The sequence below is a fragment of the Tachyglossus aculeatus genome, chromosome 6, assembly GCF_015852505.1.
Source record: "Tachyglossus aculeatus isolate mTacAcu1 chromosome 6, mTacAcu1.pri, whole genome shotgun sequence".
Taxonomy (NCBI): Eukaryota; Metazoa; Chordata; class Mammalia; order Monotremata; family Tachyglossidae; genus Tachyglossus; species Tachyglossus aculeatus.
Window position 1 is genome coordinate 28,281,864 of NC_052071.1, and position 25,260 is coordinate 28,307,123.

At 39.6% G+C, this 25,260-nt stretch overlaps 1 protein-coding gene across 6 annotated transcripts in view; it reads right to left on the reverse strand.

Moving 5' to 3' along the window:
- The window catches only part of NRK (Nik related kinase), a 183,214-nt gene that overhangs the window by 44,177 nt on the left and 113,777 nt on the right, over positions 1 to 25,260 (reverse strand). For 5 of the 6 annotated variants that reach the window (XM_038748637.1, XM_038748635.1, XM_038748636.1 and 2 more), the window contains 6 exons: positions 19,361 to 19,513; positions 15,890 to 16,021; positions 13,496 to 13,563; positions 11,016 to 11,128; positions 6,151 to 6,236; positions 1,929 to 2,047 (listed from right to left, as the gene is read on the reverse strand). In XM_038748637.1, coding sequence (XP_038604565.1) covers positions 1,929 to 2,047; positions 6,151 to 6,236; positions 11,016 to 11,128; positions 13,496 to 13,563; positions 15,890 to 16,021; positions 19,361 to 19,513 — 671 coding nt within the window. The remainder of the gene's footprint in view (positions 1 to 1,928; positions 2,048 to 6,150; positions 6,237 to 11,015; positions 11,129 to 13,495; positions 13,564 to 15,889; positions 16,022 to 19,360; positions 19,514 to 25,260) is intronic. The other variant, XM_038748633.1, reaches the window with a different exon arrangement.

Sequence of the window (25,260 nt, forward strand, 5' to 3'; positions counted from 1 at the left end):
AAGGGAAGGGGATGAGCAGGGAGCTCTCTATCTCCATAGCTGTTGGCTTGTTCTGGACAGGAATGGGTCTGTTTGTTGTTATAGTGTACTCTCCCAAGCACTTAGAACAGAACAGTGCATGCAGTAAGCACTCAATAAACACGACTGAATGAATGAATGAATGAATGAATGAATGAATGATCCATCCCTGGTCTTGCTACAAGGAGAATTCCATTACAAACCAGCTACTATCTCAAAGGAAGAAGTACAAGGGGACAAAAGAAAACCACTGGATGAGGGAAGGGAAAGAAGCATTGGATCAGCACAAATATTTGCCATTGTTTAAAGCACTGTTGGTCTACACAATTTTTTTTTGGCTAGATGTAGTTTCTATAGCTATTGTGTTAGTTGGCATGAAGCCCATGACTATTTTCTACAGGAACTTCTTTGGTTAAATTTCATCAAATTCTTACACAGTGCATTTATCATAACTAAGTTACCACTGTATGCTTGGTACCCGGGGTATGAAAAAGTTAATGTACTTCTATGGATCAGTAAATTAATAACTGAGAAGTAGATTTCACATCTAGCATCTCCCCCCTTCTACACTGTAAGCCCGGTGTGGGCAAGGATTGTCTCTCTTTATTGCTGAATTGTACTTTCCAGGAGGTTAGTACAGTGCTCTGAACACAGTAAGCACTCAAATATGACTGACTGAATGACTGAATGAATAGCAGCAACTGGACCGATACATGTATAAAACTAAAACTAAATCGTAAGACTTGGAGCAACAAGATATGTTTCTGAATTATATGTAAACTTAGAACACTGTTACACTGTAGATTCTACAAACCATTAAACGTTTAGTGTGAAAGTTTGTAGATAAATAATACTCAGCCTAGATGGAGAAAAGAAAATGTACTTATGATAGGACAGTACCTAGTATACAGATTCACTGAATCATATACATTTAAGGTGACAGTGATGACAAGACTTTAGATTATACATGGCCACCACAAGTCTTATGTTAAATAAAAAGGAAAATATGGCACAAACTCTAATGCAGTGAATCTTGGAAGATAATCTGCAGCATGTAATAGCCTGAAACCTACACATCCTAGAAAAGACTATTCTAATGTCTCCCTCCTGAACTTACAAGGGGAAAACTGGAAAAAGAAGTACAAGACATAGGCTAGAGTTAGCTGAGGAAAATAACAGAGATCGAATTAGTTGATTCTGTAAAAAAATTAGGGGCTTGGCCTATTTTTGAATGCTCCTAAAAGCAGGTTGACAATCAGAAATCTAGACCATATGTAAACATGAAAATATTGCTTGTTTAGAAAAGTTAAAAACTGTGCATACTGCAAACAATTGGTGACATGCCAAAAGCATTAGGCTGCCAAATATGTTATAAATCTGTGCCTCTCTTACTGTACAAGGAAAAAAAAATCATGGGAGCAATTAAGCCAGGATCATTTAAATCACAGCATTTCTCAGAGTCCAAAAAGTACCTCCATGTATTCTCAAAATATTTGACTGAGTCAATTCACAATGAATTTTGCAGTAACAAAATCCAAACTTCTGTTCATGCATAATGAATTTTTTGTTTTAGTTTGAACTAGCATGTCATAACTGTTTCTCTTTAAAATATTTTCAAATAAATTTAAACTGGGTTGGCAATTCACTAAAAATTATTTTCAGTCCTGTTTTAAGTTGCAAATACCACTTTAGTCTATTCACAATAATATAAACAATATACATATATATACATATATATGTATATTAAGCATGCCTACTATCCCGGAGAGAGAAGCTCTATCAAATTAATAGTTTGCAAGTCCAGGTTGCCCAAGCTATGTCACTGCAAAAGATTTCAAAAGTGACCCAAAGACACAACTAGTGTCCTGATATTAAGCCCTGGGATAATATTAGAAATAAGGAAGGCTAACCTTTTGTGACTGTGTTCGTCATCATCGCTACTGCCAATTTCATCGCTGGAGGATGAATATTCAGAGGCTTTAAAAAACATGTTGGCACTGTCCTTTCCTTTGTCAATGAAAGCTGGACCCTGTTTGTGCAAAGAAGATTACTGCAACCTCTCAGGAAATGAACAAAATACCACAGAAAACAACATAATTATCTTATTTTTTCCCAGTGAGAAAATACTTAAGTGGAACTATTTGTAATTAACAGGAAAAGTCACATATTTTCATATTTAGGCTTCAAAATGTATCTAGCCCATAGTGAATCGGGGATCTACTTGACCATTATAGTGAAATTTGCTTGGAACATCTGGATCATTCATAGCAAACATTCACTGCATATGTCTCTTGGAACAGGCTATTGTTTAGAGGCTGGGTTTCAGAAGCCATTTTCCACATCATTGAGCCCTGAAAATACACTTCATTTACAGAGGATACATATGTAAATATCTGTACATTATGTTATAAATTAATTATTTATTCATATTAACATCGGTTTCCCCCTCTAGGCTGTAAGCTTGTTACGGGTAGGGAATGTGTCTGCTAATTCTGTTGTATTGTACTCTCCTAAGCACTTAGGACAGTGCTCTGCTCATGGTAAGCATTCATAAATACCATTGATTGATAGTTTGATACCTTTCAGGAAGAGAGTTCCAGAGATAGGAAGTGTTGCGGAAATTAGGACCAGTTAGGACTACAAGAAAGACTCAGTTGTAAGTAATTAACTCATACAAGTCAACAAGTTATTTCTGATTAAATAAACATTAAGAGCCTAGATGGAAAGTGGGGATATACAACATAAATTACTCTCAACTACACTTTGGTCTCCATCAACCTGGCAAAAGGAAATATTTGCATGAGGATTATTAGTCTTAAAATATCAAGATTACTGAGGTAAAATATGATGGGCTAGTATGAAACCAAATTAAGCAGGATTTTACTTTTAAATTTGTTAACAAGCATGCATATTTCTCTTCAAAGAATCAACCTTAATTTCCTATGTCTCCAATATGAATTAAAGGATGAACAAAGCCCCCAGAACAATTGTTCTTAATCATTCATATTTTTCAGATTATAATTTTGTTCAAATGACTCATGCCAAATGGCAAAAATATTCAATTTCCATGGATTGAACAGTGCAGAGACTTTTACCCAAAATTATCCCTGAAGATAATATCGTGAAGACATCTGTTACTCATTGTAGATGAAAAACACTTTGGTTTTAAGTCTGAAATGTTATTTGTACTCAGAAAAATATGGCAATTATAAATTCCAGACAACCTTCCCGTTGTTCAACTCCACCGACATTCTTCTCCATTCTACCTCACCCACTTAACAACTTGGGCAAACACTTAATCTCATCATCTCTAATCCACTATACAACCTCTAACATCACAAACTCTGAAATTCCACTCTCCAACCACAGCCTCCTCACCTGCTTTCTTTCCCACACAATCCCACCCCACAAAACTGCCCTGTTCTCCCACAGAGCTCTCCCATCTCTCAACTTCCTCCAATTTTTTCGAAATCATCATGCCTTATATTTTGGCCCCAATCTTTTCCTGATGTAAAAATCCAGGCTCTCAACAAAACCCTCCCCACTGAACTAAACTCCCTCATTTCCCTGTCTTTCCACTGATCTCATACCACCAATCCGCAGCCTTTGGTCATCTCCACAGTACACTTCCTCCGCTCCTGTACTCGATCTGCAGAATGCTGCAGGTGGAAGTGCGGACATCAGGCTGATGTTTTCCAACTCCAACTCATCCTCAACTGCGATAATCCTGCCCTCCCTCTCCCTCACTCAGTAACAATACTTCCCTATCTTTATTGACTTTTATGTCTATAAACTGGGATCAGCTGTTTAAGACTTGAAATAACCTCCTTAAACCCTCTACCCACAGTGACCTGGCCACCTATTTCACTGATAAAATTGAAACCATCAGGCATGAGCTCCCTAAAATCTCTCTGGCATCTCCCCAGTCCCTCAGTCCTCCTTCCTTTTATTTGCTTTTCCCATCCTTCCTAGTAGTATCACAAGAGAAGATCTCCTGCCTCCTCTCAAATTCTACCCCTTCCATCTGTGCCTCTGACTTCAACCTTCAACACTGTATTAAAACCACTGGTCACCTGACTGCCATCTTCAACCACTCTCTCTCCAATGGTTCCTTCCCCACTGCTTTTAAACATGCCCATCTACCCCCTATTCTAAAAAAATCCTCCCATGACCCCACAGTACTTGCCAGCTGGAACCCAAATTCCTTCTTTCCTTCATAATATCTCTAAACTCCACCCTTCTGTCCATCCAAACTGTTACTATGCTGATTGAAGCACTTATATCCCACCTTGACTACTACCTCCCTGCCTGCTCTCTCTACCCTCTTTATTTATTCATTCGTTCAATAGTATTTATTGAATGCTTACTGTGTGCAAAGCACTGTCCTAAGCACTTGGGAGAATACAGTACAACAAAAGACACATTCCCTGCCCACAACAAGCTCACAGTCTAGAGGGGGAAACGGATATTAATCAATAAATAATAAATAAATTGCAGATATATGCATATGTGTTGGGGGATGGGAGGAAGGATGAATCAAGGGAGCAAGTCAGGGTGATACAGAAGGGAGTGGGAGAAGAGGAGAGGAGGGCTTAGTCAGGGAAGGCTTCTTGGAGGAGATGTGCCTTCAATAAGGCTCTGAAGTGGGGGAGAGAAATTATCTGTTTGATATGAGGAGGAAGGGTGTTCCAGGCTAGAGACTGGATGTTGGGCAGAGGTCGGTGGTGAGATAGATGAGACTGAGGTATAGTGAGAAGGTTAGTATTAGAGGAATGAAATGGGTGGGCTGTAGTAGGAGAGTGGCGAGGTGAGTAGGAGAGACCAAGGTAATTGAGTGTTTTAAAGCCAATGGTTTGGAGTTTTTGCTTGATGTGGAGCTGGATGGGCAACCACAGGAGTTTCTTTCATTCAATCAATCAATCAATCGTATTTATTGAGCGCTTACTGTGTGCAGAGCACTGTACTAAGCACTTGGGAAGTACAAGTTGGCAATCTATAGAGATGGTCCCTACCCAACAGTGGGTTCACAGTGTAGAAGGGGGAGACAGAGAACAAAACAAAACATATTAACACAATAAAATAAGTAGAATAAATATGTACAAGTAAAATAAATAAATAGAGTAATAAATACGTACAAACATATATACATATATACAGGTGCTGTGGGGAAGGGAAGGAGGTAAGGCAGGGGGATGGGGGGGGGGGAGAGGAAGGAGGGGGCTCAGTCAGGGAAGACCTCCTGGAGGAGGTGAGGTCTCAGTAGAGCCTTGAAGGGAGGAAGAGAGCTAGCTTTGCGGATGTGGGGAGGGAGGGCATTCCAGGCCAGGGGGATGACGTGGGCCAGGGGGATGACGTGGGCCAGGGGTCGATGGCGGGACAGGCGAGAATGAGGCACGGTGAGGAGATTAGTGGCAGAGGAGCGGACAGTGCGGGCTGGGCTGTAGAAGGAGAGAAGGGAGGTGAGGTAGGAGGGGGCGAGGTGATAGAAAGCCTTGAAGCCGAGGGTAAGGAGTTTCTGCCTGATGCATAGGTTGATTGGTAGCCACTGGAGATTTTTGAGGAGGGGAGTAACATGCCCAGAGCGTTTCTGGACAAAGACAATCTGGGCAGCGGGGTGAAGTATGGATTGAAGTGGGGAGAGACAGGAGAATGGGAGAAACATGGTTTGAACATTTTTGAAGGAAAGTGATCCGGGCAACAGGGTGGAGTAAGGACTACAGTGGGGAGAGATGGGAGGCAGGGAAGTCAGCAGGGAGGCTAATACAATAATCAAGGCAGGATAGGATAACTGCTTGCATTAATGTAGTAGCAGTTTGGAAGAAGAGGAAGGGGCAGATTTTAGCCATGTTGTGAAGGTAGAACTGACAGATTTGACTGCTGGCTTGAATATGTGCACTGAATGAAAGAGAAGAGTCAAGGCTAATGCCAAGGTTATGGACTTGTGAGACAGGAAGGATTGTGTAACTCTGTACACATTAAGTGCTCAATAAATACGATTGAAATAACACTCTCAGCATATAAATTTATATCATGGCATTCTCCTTAATGGAAGAAAATATAAAAGACAAAGTAAAACAAGATAAAAATATAAAAAGAAAACAAGATATACAAGATATAAAAAGGAAAACCTACCGAGATATGGGCAAGTGTAGACTGAGGAGGCCATTTATGTTGCTGAATGTGGTTCCGAGATATGGGACTGTCTGTCCTGGAGGAGCCTGAGAATCCACAAATGAAATCATGAAAGAAGGTGGCAATAATAATAAAAAATCTAATTCAATGGATTATCCAGCCTAAAACATCATCATCATCATCATCAATCGTATTTATTGAGCGCTTACTGTGTGCAGAGCACTGTACTAAGCGCTTGGGAAGTAAAACATCCCTGTTTGATTTGAGGGGACACTGCTAAGATGACACCCTCTCCCTCTTGTATAATGCAGTAGAGAAGCCCTTGTAGGAACAGAGGGAAATTAAAAAAAACACTTTCTTGAAGATCTTTCCCCATTTGTCTGCCTTTCCCCTTTAAAATATGAATGCTTTTTGGGGCCAAGGACAGTGTCTTAATCATTGTCCATGGATTCTCTGCAAGCATTTGGTATAGACCTTTACACATTAAAAGCAGTCAAGCAAATTTTGTGGATTTCCTATTTTGCTCCCTCTGGAAATGCTTCCATCTTGGACATAGGACACCACAACCCAACAGTTAACGCTTCCCAGCAGTGAAGGATCAGGAGGGAAAGAGGAGGAATCTGACTAAAATGACTTGAAGAACTACTGATGTCTCAAGAGACCTTGTCAGAATTAGTGCCAAACAAGTAAGAACTCAGTAAAAAAAAAAAAGGGGAAAATGTTGTTATAAAGCAGATCCTTGGATCCTAGGCAAAAGAATGTGTAGCTAATTACAATGAATAGAAATTTAATATCCATCAAGAGAAACGGAAATCCATAATTCTAGTGTAAGAATGCAGGATTCTGTTCTCCATGTCTACTTGCAAAAAGGGGCCACTGCTATATTTGTATAATATTATGCTTATTTCATTATTTTTCCCTGACCTTCCCAGTTTTATGTCCCAAACTTTGCTTTTTGCTGGTTTTCTGCACTTGACTACTTTTCAGGAATCATCTGTGTGGCACTGAACAAAGTTAGGAATTTTGCTCTATGACAAAGAGTTTGAGGGAAATTGTAATCGGTTTCTGTTTGCCTTCAAAATAAACGAAATGTAGACACATTTCTAGGCAGCACAGAGAATGTATCTTAAATAGCCCAGAGACATTTACTTAAAAATATACACTACCTTGAATGACCAAAATGGTATTAGCTTTCCCTATTAAAAGAAATAAGAACTTCTGATTCGGGGGATTGTAAATCATTGAAATAGTTTCTGAATGGAAACAGGTTGAAAATATTTAAATAATTAAACTCTTTACCATTCAAAGAAATGAATGCTAATCACTCCTTCCATTTCATCACCTAATAATAATCCAGTCTATGACTTGTACTGAATTAAGCAAACATTTCTCAGGGCAAAAAGTCTTGAATAGCTCAGGCTCCTTTATCCTTGGGGATAAGAAGTTGAAAAACAGTGTAGGTTGAAGTGGCCTGGATTTGTTGCAGACATAAGCAACTTACCAAAGGAGGGAAATTTCTAGAGGCAACCCCAGTAATAAATCCAGGGAATTCTTAACAAGATTCAATTTCAATAGCCTTTGGAGACATTTTCTATTTAGGATGTTTGTAACCTAGAACTCATGATCAAAGCAGAATGTCATAAACCACTTTGTTGTACTATTAGTATAAGTTTATTTATCAAACTTGAATGTTCACTGTTTCTATAGGTATGGAAAAATGACACAACTTTTGCCTGACTGTTGCAAGTCATAACTAACTGCTTTAACTACAATGAAGATCCAAAGGAGACAGTATAACCATAGAAATGTCATTCTTTCCTCTAGACTGTAAGCTCTCTCCCAATTACTTATTGTAGTACAGTGCTCTGCACAGTTAGCGCTCAAAAATACGACTGATTTTGTTCTTTCCTATGACTGGTGATTATGTCTTTTTTATTAATACATCTACAGAAATGTCAGACATTGTTCAGAATATAAAAATATGAAAACTGTTATTATTGGTCAGACATGTTCCTTCCGATCCTCGGTAATGACACAGGAAGCTCACAGGAATAATAGGACAGTTGTCCTACTTGGCATTTATCATAATGAAGGATGAAACACCTCCCCCCTTCATCCTAACTTTCCCTAGAATAACCAATGATGAACCTTTAGGCTATGATTATTTTTCAAAGCCTTAGCCTCTACTGATATTTCTGACCAGCAGAACTTGCTGGTGGGAACACATTCCATAAGGTTACCAGCCTCCGTGTGATAGTCACATTGCTAATGATAACAAGAAGGCTGAGGACTACATAATTATTCAGAAAACTTGGAGCACATTTTAGCATCGACATATAAATCTAGTAAAACAACCCTGACAACCTAACTGATTTGGATTAGCTAGTAAATGGTCCCAATTGCTGGGGAAAATTGAACAACCATCTTTAAGCCTACATGAAGTACTTCTATAACTTTTGACTCAGAATCTTTCCAGCCAACCTTAAAGAACACACAAATTCAATTCACACAGGAATTTGAAGCACTTGATATTTTTTGCAACCCATTTTGAATGATTTACTTATTCTTCATGGGTTCTGATAGCTTCAAAACAGAGAGGCCAAGATGAGACCTCCATTTGGGTTTGTTCACTGCTTACTCATGATGAATAAGCACTTAGTACAGTGCTCTGGCACAGTAAGTGCTCGATAAATACGATTGAATGAGTGAATAATGAAGGACATCTGAATGACAAGGTAACCAAATGGGCTGGATTTGTTCAAACTGTTTTTTTGTGACATATTCTTGCTTGCTGCTTTATTGAAGTAGTAAATGCAAAGGCAAACAAAAGTGGTTATTCTATTATGGGGAGCCCCCAAAAGGGCCAGTGTAGGTAGCAAACAGGGCCAGTGTAGGTAGATGGGATAATTTGGGGAGACCCTCTTTGGCAAATTGTATAAAATAGAGTTCCTTAACAATATTGTAAGCAAACACAGAGAACTAATGGCATCTCCATCTTGAACGACTTTACTCATGTCCTTCATAATGGTGTTACAAACTGAGAAACGGAATTCATGGGATCATTTGCCAAAAAATTTTAGGTGACCATGTGACTTTTTTTTGAATGTTTGTCTGTTTCAACAGTGTTCCTTACTCTTTCATATTTCTTGGTACCCAAACCTTTAGGGTTTTTTTTTTTAAGGGAGAAAACAATTACCTCAACAGCTTACTCTGCTGGGGGCAGTAACTGGGGTTGAAATAATCCCCTAGTAATTGTTCAATAAAAAGCAACAAAGGAGGAAGCCCCCCACCCCCACAAAACCACACATCAAGACTAAGAGAGATATGGAGAGAAAGGGAGAGAATATATTTCTAAAGACCCAACCTGCCTACATCCTACTTAACAATTTTGATGTGGTACCCAGTTCTAATTTGCAAGGTCAAGAGGACTCCCAGTTTCCATTCTCTGCCTGTCTCATCACCAAAAATGTTCACTGATTTCTTTCAGATCCATGCCTCTTCAGATTTCAACAAACATGAACAAATTCTAGTTTCTCCCTGCCCCTCTGTGATAGATTCCATTTGAGAGCTGTAGCCCAGAAGAGAACCTTGAAATGTAGGAGAAAGGCAAATCTGATCTATGGCTCTCTGTTAATTTGTAAGGGATACTGTTGAGCAGTGGAGAGGGAGGGGTGAGAGAACAGGATCACCCCAGAGGAGCTGAGAGTGTCCACTGACCAAATAAATTACAATCACCCATCTAGAAGTTTAAATTATTGTAATTTTCTAAATGTTTCTAGTTCTTTAGGTAACCAATGAACACTCAGGGTCTACTTCAGTTTTAGAAATATCACGTTCTTCCACTGCACTGTATTCAAACAACCTTACATGATAGGAAAGGACAATGTTGGCAAGTAGACAACGATTTTGCAAACACTCTGCAAGCCTATTAAAGAAATGTAGAGCTTGGCCTTGCTTGTTAAACATTTCAGGATTGGAATTCTGACCTTATCTCACAGTTGTTTTATTGCAGATCACTAAAGTGTGTTATGAAAACTTATCATAAATTTCTGGAAAGTCTTATCTCTTATTTGCTATAGTAAATACAATTCAAAATGCTCATTTGTGGCAACTGTTCAAGTAAATCTTTTTAAAAGATTGTTTCTATTAATTGCACTATGTGCTTCCAATGCAAGCTTGTTGTGGACAGGGAATGTGTCTATTGATATACTGTACTCTTCCAAGTGCTCTTAGTGCAGAGCTGTGCACACAGTAAATGTTCAGTAAATACAACTGAATGAATAAATGAAATGGAGGAACAACCTAAAAGAAGTACTTGCATTTTACTCCAATTCCATTAAAAAATTAAATCAGTTATTTTGACTTTCCAAATTGAGGTTAGAATAGAAAAAATAAATAAATAAAAATTACTAAAAATTCCTGGACTTGGCCTATCGTCAGCTCCCCTCAAAACAATTCAATCCAGAAGATATCTTTGGAGTTACTTAATGGAGATTGCTGTTTTCAGCTTAGATTATGAGCGACTTCAAGAAATGGGAAATCTTCTGATGAGGTTCCTATGGAGAAGGCCAAGATTGCTAGCATGGTACTCCAGCAGAGAAACTATTAACATGGCACAGTGGGTTACTTCACACACCTCAGATGGCCTTTAAAAACATTACTTCGCTCAGATACCAGCCTTTGAGGCAAAGGAACAGTCCGGAAAATTCTCTCCAAATGTTCTAAGAGATGTGGACACTGTTGGGTGGGCAATGATTACTTATAAAACAGGTATTATATGGTTAGTCTTTACTATGATTACTAAAAATGGAGCGTAATATGCTAACTGTGCATTTAGACAGCAGAAGCTTTGCTCTTTGATTCACCTGATGTTGATCTGCTGCTCAGATGAGATTCCATCTCCCAATGCCTGTTGCCAGTGGACTTACTGCTGCTGTTTGGCTTCTGAGCCTGTCCGCTGAACGGCTGATGTGCACTACTGAAAACAGATAGAGAATCATGTGCCACTTCCTGTCATTCATAAAGGGAAACCACAGTTCAAATACCAATGACAATCTTTAATGATCATTATATTAATTTCTCAAACTGAATATAGTCTAACTTGTAAGAAAAAAAACAGTTTAGACTCAAATCTTGAAAAATGTATCTGTAGTTCAGATTTTAAAGAGTTGTCTGGACCCTACTGACCTATTTAAAACTGAGAAACACATTTTAGATTACAAACATAGGGAAATGGGATCAGAGTGCCCTGTTGAGAAGCAGTGTTGCCAAATGGAAAGAGCATGGTCCTGGGAGTCACAGGTCCTGGTTTCTAATCAATCAATCAATCAATCGTATTTATTGAGTGCTTACTATGTGCAGAGCACTGTACTAAGCGCTTGGGAAGTACAAATTGGCATCACATAGAGACAGTCCCTACCCAACAGTGGGTTCACAGTCTAAAAGTCTAATATGCCGGCTCTGCGACTTGCCTGCCGTGTGACCTTGGGCAAGTCACTTAACCTAGCCTGTGAGACCCATGTGGGGCAGGGGCTGTGTCTGACCTGATTATCTTTAATCTATCCCAGCACTTAGTACAGTGCCTTGCACAGAGTACATACTTAAATAAAATAATTATTATATTGATATTCTCATTCAAGCTATTGTCCTGAAAAGTCCTATAACATTTCTCAACTCTATTGTGCACAAAATTTAATCACCTGGAGAACAGGGTAAAGTGGCAATACTGAATCTTTCTTGAGAATACTAAATTTCTCTAGTCACTGTGGACTTAAAACATTTTTGACCCTTTTTCAAATGCTCTGAATATTTTTTTTAAATGTAAAAACATTTATAATTTTTTTTCAATTTTGAGTGTCAATTACCTGACAGCACACAGAGAATAGAATTTGGGTACACTCTTTGCTCACAGTCAACTGAAAGGCAATTCTATACATAGTTTCTAATCCTGGAAATGGCTTCATTTTTAAACTTTAGATTTTTATCAAATACAATGAATATTTAGAGAATGGCTTTTACTCTCAGTAGGAGGACTGGACTAATTCAGTGAAACTCCTTAGACACTTCTGTTTTAAATTAGAACAATGCATTTAGTCATCTGATGAAGCCCTTGAACACATCCACAGTCAAAGCCTTTTCTATGCACCTTCATTTCAGAAAGGCTAAAGCTCATAATTTGAGCAACAGAAATCTGATTTTAAATGTTCCACAATGGCTAAAAAAGCAGGGATGGATGGTTATTGGGAGAATTGACGCCTAATGAGATTGAGCTAGAGAAACAGCTCTGACTAACATATCTAGGCATGATGCTGTTTTGGGGAATCCCCTGAATCCATCCAGCTGCAAACAGGAGCAGGGTGGCAGTCAAGTACCGGACAGAGAGGTTTCCAGGCTTCCCAAGGCACAGAGTTGGTGAGATTCAGTCCTGCTCATCCCCATAGTTCTCACCATGAAGGCTGGAAGTTTTCAGGCTGGACATGTGGCCACATCAGCTGTTCTGCTTGCATGCCCACTTGAAGACCTTTTCACTCCCTGCACTGCTGTTTTGGGAGTGCCCAAGGCAGAAAACTTTCAGTCTCTTTGGCAAGAGGCACCTGGCAAAATCCAGAGGTCTCCTCTTGCAGGCACACTGCCCCAACAGCTAAAGCAGAGGCTTACCTGAATCAAAATGCTACCAACCTGAACTATAAAGGGCATTTTTCAATTTGCTGGACTTTACATGTTTCCAGTTTGCCAGAGCTGGAGGTTAACCCAGAAAATCAAAATTGACCATACACAGGTTATAATCTGGTATAGCAGTTAACTTATTTTTGGTTTCTGCCAACTTGGTTCTATGCATATTTCTCCACCAGTTTTTTCACTTTTGGGACACTAACTAGCCCCTGAGGGAAATGACTATTCATTTTTGGAATTACCTTGACGACTCACAATTCTGTTTATTTAGGAAGGTTTAATTAGTTGTCCAAAAATCATGGTAGTTTTGTGAAGAATGGTTACGCAGTCAACGAGTAATAAAGTGAAGTGAAACTACAACGAGAATCATGGGGCATTTTGAAGTCATTTGCTCAGTTGTGAAAGGGGAAGCTTAAGACCAAACTGCAAACTGATTTAAAGTGTGACATTTGCTTTCCTCAGTTGTGGGTAACCTGGATTAAAAAAAGCAAAAACCAAAAATACACCAGGAATTATGGGGACTGTGGGTATAAAGGGCAGGCTAAATGATGATGTTGGAGCTGCTAATGTAATGACTTCAACTTTAGAAGCCTGGAATCTTAGAATCTGGTTTTGTTTTTCCAAGTGATGGTAAGTCAATAGTAGCTTAAAGAGAAAACTGAAAAGAGCTTACCTTGAAGGACACCTTTGATGGTTCATTTGATCCTTATTGTGAATTTTTGAAGTGGTTCTTTCTGGGACCTTAAATATTAACCAAATATTTCAGTGCAATACTTTTCTACCAGACATTCCTTTAATTCCTAGATTAGGTCGTGGGTTCAAATCCTGGCTCCGCCACTTGTCAGCTGTGTGACTTCGGGCAAGTCACTTCACTTCTCTGTGCCTCAGTTCCCTCATGTGTAAAATGGGGATTAAGACTATGAGCCCCACATGGGACAACCTGATCACCTTGTATCCTCCCCAGTGCTTAGAACAGTGCTCTGCACATAGTAAGCATTTAACAAATGCCATCATCATTATTAATAATAATAATTAATAATAATGATGGCATTTGTTAAGCACTTACTGTGTGTCAAGCACTCTTCTAAGAACTGGGGTAGATTCAAGTTTATCAGATTGGACATAGTCCCTGTCTCACATGGGGATCACAGTTTAATTGGGAGAGAGAACGGATATTTAATCCCTGTTTTACAGATGAGGAAACCGAAGCATAGAGGTGTTCAGTGACGTGCCCAAGGCCACCCAGCAGGCATTTGGCAGAGCTGGGAAAATGAGCCCACTGTTGGGTAGGGACCGTCTCTATATGTTGCCAACTTGTACTTCCCAAAAGCTTAGTACAGTACTCTGCACACAGTAAGCTCTCAATAAATACGACAATGAATGAATGAATGAGCGAGCCCAGGTCTTCTGAATCCCAGGCCCATGCTCTTCCCACTGGGCCATGCTGCTTCTCCAGATGAATATTAAACCAATGGGAATTACTTCCATGAACAAAGACAGGGAAACTAAAGTTCTTTTCAGTAAACACTATATAGTTATATATTCCATTTGTGAATTCATTAGGTTATTAAACCTAGCACACTAATACGGATCAAAGACTAGAACCCAAGAACAGTTATGATGAGCTGGAAAGAAATCTGGTTATGGGCATGTTAAAACTGACACTGCCCTTTTCCCAACCACTGCCATAATTTTAATAGTACATGTGGAAAATGCCAGGGACAACTCTGCGAAATTATAAAAATTAGGGAGGAAAATTATTTTTATTCACTTCGTAAAATTGCAGTAAGATTCAATGGGACCTTTCAGGGAATGCTTGAATAGCAGTTTCGCTGTTTTGTTCAATGAAATAAGAACATGATACGTGGCCCACCTCCACGTCTCCTGGATGTCCCTTTTACGGGATCAGAGATAGAGAAGGGGAGGAGAAGGGGGGAGGATTATCTCTAGAACCAATCTCCCAGTCCTCTCTTCAGTTAGTCCTTACCTAGACTTTCAGGTTAGGTTTTTTAGGTGATCCTCAAACTGGGAGGGAACTCCAAAGTTGTTTTTTTTTAATAAGGTTTTTTTTTTTTCCTTATGTATTTGTGAAGTGCTCACTATGTGTCAAACACTATTATTATTATTATTATTATTATTATGGTATTTCTAACTGTTGGGGTAGATACAAGTTAATCTGGTTGAACAGTCTCTGTCCCAAAAGGGGCTCACAGTTTAAGCAAGAGAGAGAACATTTTTTGAATCCTCACTTTACAGTTGAGGAAACTGAGGTCCAGAGAGGCTATGTGACATGACCAAGTTCACACAGCAGGGAACTGGCAGAACTGGCAGAATTAGAACTCAAACCCTCTGACTGCCAGACCTGTAATTTTTCCACTAGGTCAGGCTTTATTATTATTATTATTATTATTATGGTATTTGTTAAGCACTTACTATGTGCCAGGCACTGTACTAAGCACTGGGGTGGATACAAGCAAATCAGGTTCGACACAGTTCCCTGTCCCACACAGGGCTCACAGTCTCAATCCCCATTTTACAGACGAGGTAACTGAGACATAGAGAAGTGAAGTGACTTGCCCAAGGTCACATAGCAGACAAGTGGCTGAGTCTGGATTAGAACCCATGACCTCTTGATTCCCAGGCCCACGATCTATCTGTTACACCATGATGCTTCTCCCTTCTTTTGTACTTCCTGGCTGTTCTCCTGTCATTCACTGGACCAATGTCCTACCTGCTTGCTTAATACTCTTTTAAAGTATTACGTTGGCATGGGCTAGGGTTTGTGAATGTAAACTGGCATGAATTCTAAGTGTGGGCTGAACACCCATTTCGTACCACTTCCCTGGGTTGGTCTGATTGGTGCATTCCGGGTAGTGTCCCTATGGAATGTCCCCCCCACCTTCGCTTGCTTACAGGAGCAAAGTTGAATTGTGTATTCTTTAATCATTTTATAAAGGGAGTGTGTGGGGTGTGTGTGTGTGTGTGTGTGTGTGTAGGAATAATAATGGCAAGTTAATATACAGTAACATTTGACATTTAAGCTTTAACTTTAATATCGTTATGCTACCTTAGGAGGCTGCTCTTCATTTTGCGGAACATTCCAGAATACTTCATTCTGTCCTGGACTCAGGGGTAAGATGGCCATATCAGAAAGCGAACAGCTGTGGTAAGAGTCTCTACTGGTTCGGAGGTTTTCATTCTTCAAACAAATTAAACATAGGGGACATATATTATCACACATTCTCTATTCATCCCATAATCATTCTATTATTGGAACATGTCATAATTCCTAGGTGTTCTCCAAAAAAGAAAAACAAATCAATCAATCAATGGTATTTATTGAGCACTTACTGTGTGCAGAGCACTGTACTAAGAGCTTGGAAGAGTATACTACAACAGAGTTTGAAGATATGTTCCCTGCCTACAATGAGCTACCCCAAAACTACAGTGGCAAGGAACGTATCTACCAACTCTGTTGTATGATACTTTCTCAATACCTTAGTAAAGTGCTCAATAAGTATGACTGACGGATTGATTGTTAACTTGTATCCTAAACATAAGCCACTGCTCCAGAGTCACATGGCAACTTCCTAAAATGGTAGCCATGTGGCTTCTCTCATAAATGGCTGTTCCGCTGCCCTTCTCAAAGATAGTGGTGGGATTAAACTGATTTGCTTTCAGGGCACAGATCGAGGTCTCTGAGCTAAGCTACCAGCAACACCTGATTGAGGGACAGCTGTGATGGAATATTCTTCCACAAAACGCTGCCTATGGCATCAACAGTCTATATTGCATGAGTGCACAGCCTGATGTGCACTTCAGACTAATACACTGTATCTCAGTTTTTCAAAAAGTCTGATCAAAATGTTTGGTCAATCAAAGGTATCTCTTGAGCTCTTACTTTGTACAGAGCACTGAATTAAGCACATAGGAAAGTACAATGAAATAGAGTTGGTAGACAAGATCCCTGCCCTTAAGGAACTTATAATCTAATTGAGGAGACAGGTATTAAAATAAATTACAGATAAGGGAAGTGGCAGAATATATGGATGTATAAGAGCATGTATAATATGTATAAGTATAAGAGCAGCAGAACTGGGGGTAGGGTGAGTATTAAAATGCTTTAAGACACAATTGCATAAATGACACAGAAGGGAGGGCAAATAGGGTGAACACCATCCTTTATCTGGTCTTTACCAGCTGTATATATTTGGAAAGATCCAATATTACTGGGAGAGAAGAATTAAAAATGAAAATTAATTTATTTTGAAATTATTTTTGGTTGCCTTTGCAGTCCTTTTTCTAATACTTCTCTTCTCCATATTCTGTTGAAGAGATACTACTGCTAGGAGCACTGAATAATGCAGTGTTCATTCCCCCCCCGCCTTTCCTCGATGATAATAATAATAATACTGATGCTATTTGTTAGGTGCTTACTATGTGCCGAGCACTATTCTAAGCACTGGGATACTTTCAAGGTTATCAGGTTGTCCCACGTGGGGCTCAGAGTCTTAATCCCCATTTTACAGATGAGGTAACTGAAGCACAGAGAAGTTAAGTGACTTGGCCAAAGTCACACAGCTGACAAGTGGTGGAGCCAGGATTAGAACCCAAGACCGCTGACTCCCAAGCCCGTGCTCTTTCCACTAAGCCATGGTGCTTCTCTTTGCTGGGGCTAAAATCTTTATTTGCATCTATGCCAAGATTTAGCATCCTTGTGGTTAAATTCTAATCCTGATTTCTATGAGGGTATACATTACATTACTAGGTAAGTATCTGCTAAAGACACTTCAGGAAAAGACAAATGGCACCTTTTATGAACAAGAACAAACAGGAGAAAAGGAAAAAATATTATAAAAACAATCAAAATGCCCCTACTATAGCAGATGGATCATTTATTGTCACAGAACAATGACTCAAAGAGATCAATGGTTCTCAGCGCACATTCTGAACTGGAGTCTGTTTCTTTAGATTTTTCATTAATTATTATGAGTCCTCAAATTGCTACAAACCATACACTTATTCCTTCATAAGGAAGAAAATCAAATAATGATTAAATGATACAAGGTGGTCAGCATGTACAGAACCTCTGTTGCTGCAGAATTAGAAAATCAAGGACAGCCTGAACGAAATTGAAAATAAGGCTACAATGAACTTAAAAAATAGCCTCTACTTTTTATTTCATTTTATTGATAATTTCATGGCCATTCTTGGAACATATTGAAAATTCAGGATGTATTCTTAGGCATCACAGAACAGATTTAGCTTAGAGGGTTATATGTGGGTAGGATAAACACAAATGTGATCAGATGCAAACAATGCATGGGGAAGGACTTTCAAGTTTTCAAAGATTAATTTGAAAGGCTCGATTATGTGTTCCAAATCCACTGCTGGAAATACATTCGGATATCTATTAGTAATATTAAAAACTTGAGTCATATGTAAAAATATAATTACATGGAGGTTCAAATTTCTTAATTCTCCACATCTTTTTCCTGGATTTTAGGTTGGAAGCCCTAAATGATCAAAGATATATCAATCAATCAACTGCATTTATTGTTTACTGTATGCAGGACCCTGTACCAAGCACTTGGGAGAGTAAAAAACAATATAACACATATTCCTTGCCCACAACGAGCTAGAGAAGAGAGGCACCAGGGCTTACAAAATAGAGGAGACACTCTGGCAGGATATCAGAAATCATTTCTAAACTGCTGGTAGTTTAGATGAGGGGCCCAGGAGTCGTATTGAGACCAACCTCTGGCTTCCTGTTGGCATGTACGGAATGAGCCATCATATCCCATTTTAAAGCCACATCTACGTTACTGCATACAAACCCATCAAGAAATGGAACTTCTATTGATAAGTCAAGTGATCATTGAGCCTGTAGACCTTTCTGCTATCCTTTAGCACATGCTTTCATTGTTTAAAAATCAAAACCAAAATTGCCACATAAAAGTGCCTAAGTGGTTGATTTGGGCAGTTGTGAAAGTGGAAGAGAATTAAAGTAGAATTCCAATGCAAAAGAAAAGTCATGTAACGAAGCATCAGGAGCAGGTTAGATGACCCTTTATTTCCGTTTATCCAGACCCTGGATTTTTATACGATTTTAGGGAAACGTACACATATCCCACAGTTGGAACTATCCTTGCTAAACTGATCAGCTTATTTAACTGACCACCAGCAGTTTCTGCCTTTTACATGTCTGTATTTCTATATTTAGACGGGAGCATGCTCAGTGTATTTTAGGTTTGGTTTACTTCATACTCATCCCACACTTCTCTTTCTCTCTCTACCGCACCCTCCACAACCCCAAAGTTGTTATCAAGAAAGGGGAAGTCACACAGCTTCAACAGTACTTTGATTTTCCAGTTTTCAGCAAACAAAAATGATCAGTCTGATAAAATTTCACCTTATAAAAGACCATTAGGGTGTAGATAATAGTAGCAGCTGGTTAAGCAGCAAAGAGCTGTTTATACATGCAAACAGTTGTATGAACATCAAAGGGATTTAGAATTACGTGAAAATGACACTTTACCTGTGCTAGCACGGCCCTCTGCAAGGCTGGGGTACAGGGGCTGGAGCTACTGCCAGAACCCAATCTGGAATGAGGTATGGCTTCATGGCCGAGGACCACTGACCAGTTAAGAGGTGTCTGGGCACCATCATTTTTCTTTTTCTTATCATCAGCCTATAACAATCAATCAGAGAGAGGGAGCGAGACAAAGAGGTATCAGAACATTGATAAAAACCTATTTAGAGCAGAACAAGCGAAAGGCATCCTTTACTTTGCCCAGCTGTAATGTAATCTGAGATTATTTATCTGAAACTCATATCACTATAGCCTTCCAGCCCTAAAGACTCACTTAGATCTAAGGGGCTGGATTACTATTTCATCTTGTTGCCAGATACCCGCACACCAAGAATGGTTGCCTGAGTGTATTCCAAAATAACAGTTTTGAGGTTCTCCCAACCAGTTTGATAACATTACTGTGTCTCCATCCAAATCCCTCCAATGTGCCACAAGCACAGTCTACAAATTACTTTATTCTGTTAGTGGCGGGTCATCACCTGCTCCTACTATCTTTATGTCTCTGGGGGGAGTGTTTCTTATAGAAAATAAAACCAATCTTGAAAATGCAGTTTTGTAGCCAAGGGAGCTTTAGGAACCAACGGCTCTTTGAACTCTGAGGTACCTCAGAGATTTGTATCTAGTTGGATTTGTTTTCAGCCCGAGGTTAGGTTTGAATGCTTGCCATACATGTTTATGGGACGGTCTATGGCAGTGGTTCAGAAATGAGTTATTGCGGTCTTCCAGAGCCCTGCTCAGATGAAGACTCTCACTCTTTTGCTCTCAAGCGCCCATGTTAAGAGCATAAGCTGGTGTGCCAATAACTTTCTTGGGCACACAGTGAATTCTAAGATTTTTGAGGTTTCCTAAGCAACTCTAGATTTATCTCATGGGAAAAGTGTTCTTACTGAAAAAGCTGTGCCAAAATCATCATTGTGGCTCAGTGGAAAGAGCCTGGGCTTTGGAGTCGGAGGTCATGGGTTCAAATCCCGGCTCTGCCCACTGTCAGCTGTGTGACTTTGGGCAAGTCACTTCACTTCTCTGTGCCTCAGTTACCTCATCTGTAAAATGGGGATTAAAGCTGTGAGCCCCCGGTGGGACAACCTGATCACTCTGTATTCCCCCAGCGCTTAGAACAGTGCTTTGCACATAGTAAGCGCTTAACAAATGCCATCATTATTATTATTATCATTAAAATCACCATCCACAAAAAGCATATGTTGGACAATCACTGGACAGATGGCTAAGATGACCAAGATCCTCTTTTATGCAGGACACTCTGAAATTTTGTTCTCCTGTGTGCCACCCAAAAAATGCCCAATTGGATACCCAAAAGGCATACCTATTGCCCGGATGATGGTAGCCATGGGGAGCTCAACTTACCTGCTAAACCCATGACAGCCTGCTAAGGAGAGAGAGAAAGCGCGCGCACACGCAAAGGGGTCATATTTGGAACTGTCCTTTCCCTGCTGGTGTTTCCTATCAGTCAATCAATCAATCATTGAGAACTGTACTAAGTACTTGGGGAAAATACAACAAAATTATTAGATATAATTCTTAAAATCAAAGAGTCTACAATTCAGTGGGAAACACGGACACTAACATGAATTACAGATCATAGGAAATAATAGAGTAAATAAGACGTGCATAAATAATCTGGTGTGGGGCAGGAATTGAGAGTAATTAAGTAGGTAGGTGGTCCAAAAGTGCTGATGTGGCAGTTGGGGGATGGGAAATTATTCAGGAAAGACTTCCAAGAGATGTAATTTTAGAAGGGCTTTAGTGATGGGGAGACCTGTGTTATATTGAGCATTGAGTGAAGAAGGGATGGAAAGTGCGCAAGCAATGGGTAGGCTATGGGAAGCGAGAATACAGTGCATAGATTAGCTTGAGAGGAACGAATGATGTGAGCCACGGTGTAGTGGGAGAGGAATGAAGATAATTAGGGGAGATACAGCCGAGTACCTTAAAGAAAAGCATCAAGAATTCTCCTGGATGTGGGGAGGAGTGAGCAACCATTGGAGGTTTTGACAAGTGGAGAGAAATGTGCAGTATGATGCTTTGGAAAAATCATCTGGGCAGCAGAATTAAGTACAGACTGAAGTGAGGAGAGAATGGAGGCAGGGAGATGCAAAAAGCAGTTGATGCAGGAATCAAATGGGAAGTGACAAGTGACTGAAACATCATGGTGACCATTTGGATGGAGAGGAAGAGGTAAATCCCTAAAATGTTATGGAGAAAGTAACAGCAGAACTTGGTGACCGACAGAATACGGGGGTTGAAAGAAAAGGCGGAATCAAGGATAATGCTAAGGTTACTTGCTTTAGATATGAGAAAGATGGGGGCATAGGGAGATGTAGGCACATTTTAAGGCAGAGTGGGAGGGAAGTTATCAGCGAATGAACATTTGAATATGGTGATCAGGGATGGAAGAGTAGGTGCAAGTATCTCCCAAGAAGACCTAGTATGATAGAGTGTGAGTGTGGTCAGGGAAGGGCACTGGGGAGGAAAGAGATTTAAAAGACATAAGGAGGTGCAAATCTGATCGTTTTCATGTGATTAACAAAATAGCTGGCAAGGTCCTCAAGGGCAAGAGATGTGGAGCACTGCAGGTTTCAGGAGGGAGTAAAAGGTCTGGTTGTTGGTGGAGACCCCTCAAGGCAGCAAAATTTTGGTACAAAGAACAAAAGTATTTCAAGCAATACTGTATTCTCCCTAGTATGGGTGTCTACTATTACAACATTAGGTTTTTCTGAACTGTTAAAGGAAAAAAAGATAAATCACAGGCTCCCATGAATGGCTGACTTTGGGTTAAATGTATTTAGGGTAGCAGTAATAGCAATAAAGGTAGTATTAGTAATAATAAATATGAAATCAATGTTAACTCTAATAAATACTACAACTAGTAGTAAATGAAAGCTAGTAATAGTACCATCGCTACTACTACTTCTACTTTTTTTCCAATGTACTTATATTAAAAAATCGTCAATCAATGGTATTTATTGAGGATTTATCATGTGTAGAGCACTGTTCTGAGTGTTGGGGAAAGTAAAATACAATAGAGTTGGTAGACAAGATCCCTAACCACAAGGCTGGAGGGGGTGACAGGCATGAAAATAAAGATAGGGGAAAGGGCAGAGTGTAAGGATATGTACATAAGTGCTGTGGGGCAGAGGCTGGCTAAATATCAAGGGTTTAAGGGGTATAGATCTGAATGCATAGGTGACCCAGACAGAGAGAGGCTTAAGAGGAATGAGAGAATAGACAGAGAAGGCCTCTTGGAGGAGATGAGATTACAGGAGGGCATCGCTACGACTGCATCTTTTTTTAAAGAGCTTAAAGCCCCCTAAAAATATTACAGAATTCTACCATAAGAATGAACATAAGCTCAAAGACAACTGGGTATTCTAAATGAATCAGGCAGTGGGACTAAAGGACATTTTAGTAGTGGAATGACCCCCTATTCCTGTTGCTTTTTTTTTTGTAGGAATATGGGAAAATGATCCTATTTGGTACTACTTATTACTTCTGTTTTCTTCACTTACAACTATGGGCTAAGGAGATCAGCAATAGAATATCTAGAATATCAAGATGGAGACTGTCATTGGAAATATATATATAGTGTGTATATTTGTATGCTACACTTGCCAATTTGAGATAATCCATGCTTTCAATATTCTAGGAAGGGAGAGTTATAATCTAACTTCCCATTTTGAATTGAAAGGGGCAGAAAGAACTTTAATTTCTCAGCCGGTGCATACACACACAGTCGGATAACCAAGATTAGCATCTCTCTCTAATTTTATGGACCTTAACAGCAATTGTGCCTGTAATTAGTAGCTATAGGTCAAAAAAACCTGGGCAATGGACAAGGAAAAGAAACTTGGAAATTGAATTTAGGCATTCAATGATGTCAGGAAACTATGAGTAACACGTGTAATTGCATTCGGAGTACAGTGCAAAAATGCTACACTCATACTAAATACTGCAATATGTTTTATTTTAAGGGGATAATTTTTGAAATTCATGCCAGAAACTGAGATGACTATTAAGCTGATGGTTTGCTGCTGTTCAATTCTTCCTCAGGCAACGAAAAACAGCCTGAAGAGAAGAATACTAGAGAAAGTTGTATTTTCCCTTTAGGCTGTAAGATGAAAAAGAACAATATCAAAACATCTTAAATTGTTATCTAAGCGTTCAGGAGTATGCTATGAAAGAGTTGTTCTTCATTTTACAAGACAACTTCCTCAAATGGTAAATAGCTTGTGTTTCAAAAATAAATATTGACTTCAAGAGTTCAAATTTTAGTAATTATTTACTTATCTAATTCAGCAATTTCCCTGAGATGTATTGCAGACAACTGACTCACACTTCAAGCAAAATCATCTCTTTTTTCTTTTTGCCACTTGCTGACTACTCCTCAGTTACAATGGGCCATGTTGCAAATGCGTGGTGGTGTTATTTATATTTTAACTTCTTACACAGTACATTCATAGCTGTTAAAGTTCTGTCACAAATTCACTGTAGAAAACAGCTGCACTGTAACTTTTATATAGAAAATTTCAGGATGATAGCATCAGAATGTTTCTTACTCTTGTAGGTACTTGCTGATAAGATCGAAGGTGTGCTTCAACTCGAAGAAAAGTATGTTAACCTCAAATAACTGCTTTCTATCCACACACTATTTGATCTCTTAGCTTTGAAACTTACTAGTTTTCTCCATGCACCTATATTCACATTACTCATACTGCCCTTGAATAAGTGTCTGCACACATGTACGCACATAACTTGAGCGTTTAGATCTGCACCCCTTAATGCACTTGATATTCACATCTACTCCCAGCCCCTCCTCTCTAATGTACAGATGCTTACCCTTCTGTTTTCACTATCTGAATTTATTTCAGTGTCTGTAACCCCTCCAGACTGTAAGCTCCTTGTGGACATGGAATGTGCTTACCAACTCCATTTTACTGTACTCTTCCAAGTGCTCAGTAGAGTGGTCTGCACTCAGTAAGTGCTCAATAAATACCAATGATTGATTGAGCTAAATGTTTAGTTTTCTTCACCACCACAGTAATAAGATGTTGTCATACAGTGATGGAGGAGCAGTAGCGGAAAGAATATTCCAGCTTGGGTCAGACTACTAACCAAACTGGCTGTTGCTCATCAGTTAGTTCCCTGACAAGGAGTGCACGGTAGTTTGATTTCCTCCCAAGAGAGGTCCCAGGAACCAACCCTCTAGGCTTTTAGAAACTGGATCAAAAAAGGGGGCCTTTTTATGCACTTGGATTTGTACCCTTTGGGCAATTAGTATCACCCTGCCCACAGCACTCGGGTATACATCCGAAACCTATTTATTTATTTATCTTAATGTCTGTCTCACCCGCTACGCTGTAAGCGTGTTGTGGACAGGGAACTTGTTTACCAACTCCGTTGTAGTTTTCTCTCCCAAGCACTTAGTGCAGTGCTGTGCATGCTCTAAGCACTCAGATGAACACCACTGATCGGTTGGTTGATTCATATTCAGAGTCAGAGTCTGGGAGTTAGAGGACCTAGGTTCTAGCCCTATCCCTGCCACTTGCCTGTGATGTGACTTTAGGCAATTCATTTAACTTCTCTGTGCCTCAGTCTCCTCATTTGTAAAATGGGGATTCAATATCTTTTCTCCCTCCTACTTAGGCTGTGTGGGAGCCTCATGCGGGACAGGGACAACATCTAACTTGATTATCTTGTATCTTCCTCAGTGCTTAGCACATAGTAAGTGCTTAAAAAATACCAGCATCTGCCACTTGTCTGCTGTGTGACCTTGGGGAAGCCACTTAACGTCTCTGTGCCTCAGTTTCTTCACCTGTAAAATGGGAATTAAG